The 8,826-nt window shown below is 43.6% G+C and overlaps 1 protein-coding gene across 1 annotated transcript; it reads left to right on the plus strand.

The window, feature by feature from the left end:
• Positions 1–2,561: 2,561 nt before the first annotated feature.
• Positions 2,562–7,881, plus strand: SPATA19 (spermatogenesis associated 19). Its single transcript, XM_019623841.1, has 7 exons — positions 2,562–2,639; positions 2,817–2,873; positions 3,372–3,464; positions 3,671–3,762; positions 6,208–6,285; positions 6,593–6,671; positions 7,805–7,881. The coding sequence occupies exons 1-6, from the start codon at positions 2,562–2,564 to the stop codon at positions 6,657–6,659; spliced, it is 465 nt and encodes a 154-aa protein (XP_019479386.1). The 3' UTR covers positions 6,660–6,671; positions 7,805–7,881.
• The last annotated feature ends 945 nt before the right edge of the window (positions 7,882–8,826 follow it).

The following is an 8,826-nucleotide window of genomic DNA, read 5'->3' on the forward strand; positions in this document are numbered from 1 at the left end:
ATGATGGTGCCAACTTGGGCCAGTGAAGCAACATCCTCCACAACTAGATTGAAGAACAAAACGACAGCAACTAGTCTGTTCCCCTTCCCCCAATTCCCCCAGCAATGTTCCCATCCCCTCAATTCCCCAATAAAAATCTTAAAAAAAAAAAATAGAGTTACCATATAACTCAGATACTTATTAATTAGTTAAATGCAAATTAAACTCTTCTTAGTTACCATTATATCTTCACTCATCTGGTTTAACTTTAAAAGAGTGACAATAACAAGTGTTGATAAGAATATGGAGCAATTGTTACTTTCCTACATTGCTTATGGGCAGTAGTTGGTATAACCACCTTGCAATAGTCTTTAGTATATGGGAATACTAAATATATGTAAAGCCTACGACTTAGAAATTCCACTCTTTGGTATGGACACACTCAGAAGATTTAGTGCTTATGTCAAACAAAAGATAGGTATAAGAATGTTTATAGCAACATTATTTTAAAAAAGCATCAACCAGAGATAACACAAATGTCCATCAATAGTAAATTTGATAAATAATTTGTTACAGTAATAAAATGAAATACTAGACAAAATTTATCTGTGGTGACAGAAGTTAAAATGCTGGTCACCTTGTGGGAGAGTATTGACTGGGAGCCTGTTGGGATACTGGAAATATTCTATATTATGACCTGGGTGGTTGCTTAACATACATATGTGTGTATGTGCATGTGCTTAAATATTTTTCTGAGCTGTACTTGTATATTTTACTGTGTGCATTTTATAACAGTAATAAAAAAGTGAGAATAGATTTATGTATCTGTTCATTTTGGAAACATAAATACAGGATGTATAACCTAGACATTTATAAAAGTATTGCTTCTGAAGTAAGAACAAGGTTGCAGAGCTAGGGGAGGACATGGGAATTCTCTGAGTATATATTTTCATGTAGTTTTAATTTTTGAATTACATTAATTTTTTCAATATTCAAAAATAAAATTGCATCAATAAGGATGGAAACATAATTTTGATGGGATTGTGGCAGAAACAGAGATGTTAACAAGTAATTTCATCTACTTTATAATTTCTAGTCTCTCTTGGAGTTAGGTTGGAGTCATATGATTTGTATTGGCTGAAAAGATTTTAGAAGAAAGCTTTGGGTTGAAACAGAAGAACTAATTTTACTCCTCCATGTATTCTCTCCCTTGCATTAATCATGAAGGGTCACATCTTGAGACCATGGAATTCTTCCTGGACCTTTACGTCACCACATGGAGTACAATTACCCATGTATTTGAGTTTTTGAGAATGAGAAATAAACCTTTTTGATTTGGGGACTTGTTTGTTGCCTCAGCATAACTTAGCATATTCTGCAAATATAGACATAAAATCTAGCTTATTTGTTGAGAATGAAGAGACATAGTGGTTATATTAAGGGAATTGGGGAGAATGAGATAAAGGTTTTCAAGACTCTTTAGAAGAATGAGAATGAGAACATCTATAGAATATTAAAGCTAGGAGGAAACTAGGGACATTATTCTATTCTTTTCATTTTGAAAACAAAGAAATTAGGACTGGAGAGGCTAATCATTAGTCTAACCCAATTATTGGGTTAAAGTCACATAACAAGTTAGAGATAGAGACACGATTACAATCTGGGTTTCTGAGACCTTGAGAATAGTCTCAGGGGTAGGCTACAACTACTTTTGAGAGCAACTAAACATTTGCGTAGGGTCTTTTAGGATATTCTGAACTTTCCTCAATTTCCTGATGAAGTTTCTAGATTGGAATAGCAGCCATCTGAACCCCTATCAATTTTTTTTGACCCCAACTCTGAAGTCACAACAGAATCCCCTTTTCATTTCCACTTTACTGTCCTCCCCCCTAGGCAGTCCACTATGTGTGGCTTGAAATAATTAGAAAATATCTTTTATAAGAAATGGTATTTTCACTTTTTACTCTATACCTCTTATTGTTTGGATTATCTTTTATGATTTGAATCACTTGTGTAAACAAAGTAGACAAAAAAATAAATGTCCTTGTTGAGAATTTTGCTCCCCCATCTTTGATGTTATTTTTGGTGGATAAGCTCTTTCTCCCTCTATATATAAAGAATAAGAATAAGAAATGCCTATGGCATTGTTTGAATGAATGTCTAGAGGGCCCAGGTCATTTTGTTACAAATTTATTCTTTTGATTTATAAAATCTCTTTCTGTTTCAACATTGTCAAGACTGGGTAACCAGCCATAAGCTCCTCCCTACCATCTCTATCTACGGTTTGGGTAACTTCCCCCTTGTGTCTTCTTCAGGCTCATATTGGCTACAACTTACCCTTACCTCCCCTCGCTCCATCTCTCCATCTCTGAGCTATTGCATCACTAAAGTAGATTACTTCATGACCTCTCTTTTCCATCTCCTCTCTCACCCTGGAGATTAAAGGAGGTCATTGTCACATCATCATTGGCCAGCCAATCAGGTGAGCACCTCCCTTCGATGGCCTTCCTGTTCCAGAGGGGTTCTCAGACAGCTTCAATGGAAGGAGGGAGCAAAGAATAAGGCCTGGCATACATCCAAAAATGATAATTACAACATGGATTCTGTATATTCTCTCCCGGAAAGGTGCAGGGTTCCCCTTCCCACCAAAAACCAGTTCGGTAAGTGAAGCTGGCGGTAGCCATGTGGAATGGCTCCTCATGTATCTTCTCTCTTTTGAGCCCCCCTGTTGCAATTCTACAGAGAAGATCTTACAATGCATAACTCTGTATAAGAATGGAGCAGGGGAGCTGGGCCTCTAGGTACTCTGAGGGCATCAATTTACCAATTTCTTGCAGGACATTGAAGTTGTGGAAAGCGAGGCTGTGTCTGTAGTACAGCACTGGTTGAAAAAAGTGAGTAAGATTCCTTTATGATTCAGGGTACCCAAAATTCTAGAGAGCTGGCCTCAGTTGGTATAGGGATCTGGACTTCTCTTTCCCTAGAATGGGAAACTCAAGTTCATTGCCAAACACCCTGCCTAGAGCTGTGTCTAATTCGTCAGATATACTAGAGGACGCTGGGCTTGTGTCCTTGTAAGGGATGCGTTGGAATCACCACTAGCCCTGCTCAGCATCTCAAGCATAGTGGACGCAGGGTTTCAGATGTGTCACCCCAGCTAAAGGGTATCTCAGGAATACCTTGGGATAAGGCCAATGACTTGGTGAGTTTCCTGGAATCCCATGGGAAGGTAGCAATAGGCACGATTATGGCAGGAACTGTGAGATACAGAGTGTGTATGTGTAGACATGTGGCATGTGTGCTGTGACGGAGAGGAAGAAAAGGGAAAAGGAAAAAGGAAGAACTGGGGATCAGATATTGACAGTTTCAGAGGGAAATTATTCACCTTTAAGACTGAAGAAGAGGCTTCCCAGGACATAAAGGAGAAGATATCCACCACCAACACGCCTACCCATGGCCAAGATGTACATGTGACCAGAGATGTGGTAATTGAGTTTGAGACAATTATCCTTGGGAAATGGGGGCGGAGTGGGGGTGGGTGGGGAAGAGAGAGAGAGAGAGAGAGAGGAGGCGGGAGTCTTACTGCAAAGAATCCTGGGCAGGTGGGCGGAGCTTGTCCAGGATGGGCTCCACCCCAGCCATAAAGTCCTTGCTGGGCAGTAATCACGTGAACCCTACCTGAATTTCCTAGGTGAAGCACCATCTCTCAAAGTCTGATTTGTTAGCAAACCAGAGTCAAGAGGTCCTGGAGGAAAGAACAAGAATCCAGTTCATAAGATGGAGGTAATGCAACTCTCATTTGCCCTGAGCTAAGTTGTAGGGAGGGGGGAGCAGAGAAGGCACAAGATTCCCTCATCAGGCTCCCTGGCCAGCACAAACCCACAGCTGTTCTTCTCTAGGAATGTTGACTCCTTTGAGAAAATTATCAGCCTTATTTTGGGGTCTTAAGGGAATATCTTTGCTATCTTGAAAGCCCAGCTCATTCCTAAACTTTGCAATGACTTGAGGGGTTGGAAAACGGAGCTTGCTCACCATTTCTTAAATGTTTCTGAATGAATTCCAGACTTATGTTGTTTTCTGCAGTTGATTTGTTCAGAAGTGGCTGCACTTTAAACAGCTCAAAGAAAATAAGCTTTTAAAATGCAAAAGCCAAAAGTCCTCATCTGCAACTGAGGTGAGAGGAGGTTTCTCAGTGCTGGAGGCTAGAGTTCTGTGCTCTGCATTCTGGTGGCTTTGCCAGCTTCCCACTGTGTCTACAAGAGCACAGACCCTCCATATCCTGGCTCTGAAGTTGCTAACTCAAGGTGGAGGGAGCTGGGAGCTGGCTCACTCCTTCAGCATAAACTTTCCCATTTCCTTTCTGGGACTTGTGCTCACTTGGGGTTACTTTTACCCAATAGAACTGTGGGATTAAACTGTGAAGGAGCCCTCCCTCCTCTCTATATGTTCCTCCGTGTGTTCTTTCCATGCCCCCATCACTAGCTTCGCTCTCTTATCAAGGAGGATATATTTCTCAAGAAATGTATTTTTGCTTCAGGACATCTAATTTTCAGGTGTTTACCCCTACCAGTGGCATTAACATTTTAAATGGAGATTCAAATGCTTGGTAATTACATAATATGAAGGGAATTTGATACCTACATGGGAAAGACTTTTAGGATGGGAAACCTTCAGAGGTCCCTAAAGTCATAAATGTTGTTGATTGTAATCCAAGCACAGCCCTACACATGAGAGGCTTGTGCATGCCTGGCGTGGCTGTGCTATAGAACTCTAAATGGTGTGGTTGCTTGGTTTGGATAATATGAACATCATCTTCCACTATGTTTTAAACCTTAGCTGTGAGGCGTAACTAGGTTAAAGCTTTAAAGACATGCTACAGGAATCATAATCAATTACCTATATGTAAATTTTCCCCTCTGGATTTCTATGGAGACTTTAAACCAATAAGCTCTGCCTGGTTCCTCCTACAATCTACTGGTTTGGGCATTCTCCTATTAGCGTCAGGAAGTGTGTAGTCAGGGAATACATACACCTTTTATGAAGCACCACTGGATACTCCTTTATTTGTAGATGCGTTCTCACCACCTGATGTTACACCCTCTGGAAGAGAGTGAAAAGAATAATCAGAGTCCCCAGTCTCAAAGGAATGAAAGTTAACTAGGTGGAGAAGGAGCACCAATGTTAATGACATGTTTTGAGAAGGCCTAAGGAATATCGACAAAGGCACAGCTTGGGGAACTCAGGTTGCTCCTGTCCTAGGCATGGCTGCTGGGTATTCAGAAAAGGTTTCTAGTAGAACATTGCTTGGACTGACCCATGAACTTGGCAGGGCCTAGATAAACAGGAGCAGGTGTGGGCCTCCCACACATGCAAGAGCCTTGGCAACTTGGCCAATCTGGTCTGGCCTCCAGGGCCCTGTGCTGTGGCCTCTTCTTCCCTGAAGCCTCCTCCTTTCTGCCTCTAATCTCTCCCCTCTGGAACCCCTTCATTTTTCTTATCTCTGTGGGCACAGACCCAGCTCCTCCTGGTGTGAACAATATTCATGAGCACACCTATCTCCCCCAGGCTCTGAGTCTTCAGAGGCAGTATCAGCACTGTTTTCACATTAAAAGCCATGAAGCACCTAGAACAAGGCATTATCCAGAGAAGTCAGTTTCAATAGACAAAGAAATGGGGGATTCAGTGGATAGGCTGATTCACTAGAGTGGAGGGTTTATGAGGGGAGGAGGGGGATACGGAATTGAGAAGGACAGGAAAGGGACCATAGAGAGGAAGGCAAACCTAGCAGGGTGAAATAAAAACAACAGTAGCAATGATCTTCTTTGTGACAAAATTTTCTAAAAGTATCTCTAAACTACAGTGAATATGGCACAACGCTGATCATAAAGAGCTGATAACCAAGTTGGAGACGAATTCAGAAGGGGCGAATGTCATGTCTTCTAATACCACTGGCCTGCTGTGTAACTCTAGTGAAGACACTTACCCTCTCTGTTTCCTCAGCTCTCCTTAGGATCATTTGCAGCTGCCCAGGATTATTGGGTGGCTCAGGGGTATTTGGTTAATATAAAGAACCTTTGAGTTCCTGATACTAGCAAGGTCAAGGACCAGCTCAGAAGTTCATGGTGATAGGGTCAGAACTATCATTCATATGGTTGCAACCCTAGCAGTTTCATGATGCCTAGTGAAAAAGAAACTCAGGAATCCTAGGGTTTGAATGGTGTTTTGCAGCCATACCCGTATCTTTCAAGTGCCAAGTGAGGTGAGAGAAGAGGTTATGCATGATCGAATAGAGCAGGTGAGACGAAGGTAAGCCTCAGGGATAAGTCGATTTGTAGTCCTACCTGGGGGCAGGTGGGGTGAGGGTGGCTGCCGGCCTTACTTTGGATGGTCTCCCTTGGCTCCAGGCCCAGGCCGGGTCAAGCCTGGTGCCCTTCTGGGCTTCTTCGTAAGACTCCACTCCTGGGTCCAGAGGAGGGGTTGGCCCAGGCATGGGTTGCACCCCCCCCACATTCCCCCGCTCCAGCCTGGGCTGTGGTCTGGGTATGTGCTCTGGGTGGGCTCTGCCATCTTGTAACCTTCCCTCTGCCTTCCCCCTCTTCTCTGTCCCCTGCAGCTTATGCCATTTAATGGATGAATCATCTCAGGAGCTTCAGAGCAGAAATTCCCACTCAGACTGCTGAGAGAACCGACAGGTAAGGAGCCAGACAAAGAAGATGGCTATCCTGGGCAGGAAGACCGTGCACTGGGGCAGGGGCTTGATAATTAGGGTTAGCTTTCCCTTCTCGGTGAGGAACTGCATTTGGAACCAATGCATGCGGGGGAGAAGGCAGTTGCTTTAGGCTTCTGCAGTGCCCCTTGTAAGTTTCTGGAAGGACTTGAAGTCAAGTTCAGATTGGCCTCTCTGACTCTTAACTTTAGTGTCAGACCAGTGCTTCTCAGTGGTGCATAGGCCTGGATATCACTTGGGGGCCTGGTGTTCGGCCATGGTTGGGCCTGTAGCTCTGCATTTCTGGCACTTCCAGGTAATGCTGCTGCTGGTCTTCTGACCCCATTTTGAACCACAGGATCACAAGGCACTGTAGTCAGGAGCAAGGGCACATGGGTTTAGGCCCTGCCACCAAGTAGGGCCATGACTTTGGGTCTCAAGGCCCCTTGGCCTGCACTCGGTAGCAGTGGTAATAACAGTGGCTGTTTATGTGGCTCTGGAAGGTGGAAGGCCAACGACAGACAATGCAACTACAGGAGCCATCCATTAAGGAAATGGTTACTACATCCCTGCCAGGCATGAAAGACCATGCTGGCTGTCATGGGGGGCTGAAGGGGTGATTTAGACACAGCTGACCCCCAACAAGCTTAAAGGAGGGTCACAGAGATGTAATGTGGCATTTATTGAGCACTTACTGTATGGCAGCTGCTGCACAAGGCACTTTGTCAAGATGTCTCCTCTGACCCAAAACAACCTTAAGAGGAGGCATTGTTCATGTCCATTATGCAGATGGCAGCCACGCCTTGGGAGCAGATGCTGGGCTGTAGTTCAGCGCTATCATGGGAGAGTTGCTTTATGCCTCTGTGCCTCAGTTTCCTAAGGCTTCAGAACACTGCCTTCCAGCATGTGCTAAATGCCATACCAGTGATTTGCGAATATTAACTGAGATGAAGAATCTGAGGTGCTAGCAGGGGCTTCTGAAGTTTGAAGCAGCAGAGCCAGGCTCCAATCCCAGCTCTGACATACCACCACTCCTTCCTCCTGTGAGTGTTTCTGCAACCCCGACCTTTATCATCCCACATTTCTGTGAAGTGACCCAAGCATTTCTCTGCTTCCTAGGTTAATGTCCTTCATGGTCAAGGAGCATCCTATGCAGGAAAAACATACCCCTCACCCCACCTTGATCTCAGGAGCGGCCACATCTGGCCAGACAGAAGCCAGAGGGTGAGCTCTTCCTTGTGACAGTGGCAGCACTGGAATAGTCTCCATGATTTCCTAATAAAGAGACATGCTATTTAACCACCACCTTGGCCTCTGGTGTGAGTGTTTTGCTGTTCATTTGTTTATTCATCAGAACTGAGCACCTCCTGGCTTCCCTCTGGGGACATATAGATTGCAGCTTGTGGTGAGACAGACAACAGGCTACCACAGTGCTGCATGACGCAGGCCATGCTCTGTGCTCCTGGAACGGTAGAATGGAGCTGGTGAGGGCCGAGGTGGGCCGAGGCAGGAGGATTTCCTGAGGGAAGTGTGGCTTGTTTGTTTCACTCAAGTATTTATTTCATCTTTATTTTTTCGTTCTCTAGTGCTCTTCCTTTCTTTATGGAGATCCAAGTTTCTGACCTATATCCTTTTCCCTCTCTCTGACGAACTTTTAACATTTCTTGCAAGGCAGGTCTACTGGCGACAATTTCCTTTGATTTTTGTTAGTCTGAGAAACTATTTCTACTTTTGAAGGACAATTTTGAAGGATACAGAATTCTAGGGTTTTTTTGTTTTTGTTTTCTTTCAGCATTTTGAATATTTCATTCCACTTTCATCTTGCTTGCATGGTTTCTAAAGGGAAGTTGAATGTAATTTTTATCCTTACTCCTTTCTGTGTAAGTTCCCCCTCCCCACTCCCTACTTCCCCGTTCCCTGCTCTGGCTTTCAAAACAACTTTTTTCTTTATCTTTGATTTTTTGCAGTTTGCATGTGATATGCCTAGGTGTAGATTTTTTGGCATTTACCTTGCTTGATGTCCTGAGCTTCCTAGATCTGTTGTTTGGGGTCTGTCATTAGTTTTAGAAAATTCCCAACTATTACTACTTCAAATATTTTTTCTGTCTCTTTTATTTCCTCCTTTTGGTATTCCCATTATG

The sequence above is a fragment of the Hipposideros armiger genome, unplaced genomic scaffold (assembly GCF_001890085.2).
Source record: "Hipposideros armiger isolate ML-2016 unplaced genomic scaffold, ASM189008v1 scaffold_566, whole genome shotgun sequence".
Classification (NCBI taxonomy): Eukaryota; Metazoa; Chordata; class Mammalia; order Chiroptera; family Hipposideridae; genus Hipposideros; species Hipposideros armiger.

Coding starts and splice junctions, on each gene's coding strand:
- SPATA19 (XM_019623841.1), top strand. CDS start 2,562: ATGATAATTACAACATGGATTCTGTATATTCTCTCCCGGAAAGGTGCA. Junction 2,874..3,371: donor TACAGCACTGGTTGAAAAAA/GTGAGTAAGATT, acceptor TTCACCTTTAAG/ACTGAAGAAGAGGCTTCCCA. Junction 3,465..3,670: donor TACATGTGACCAGAGATGTG/GTAATTGAGTTT, acceptor TGAATTTCCTAG/GTGAAGCACCATCTCTCAAA.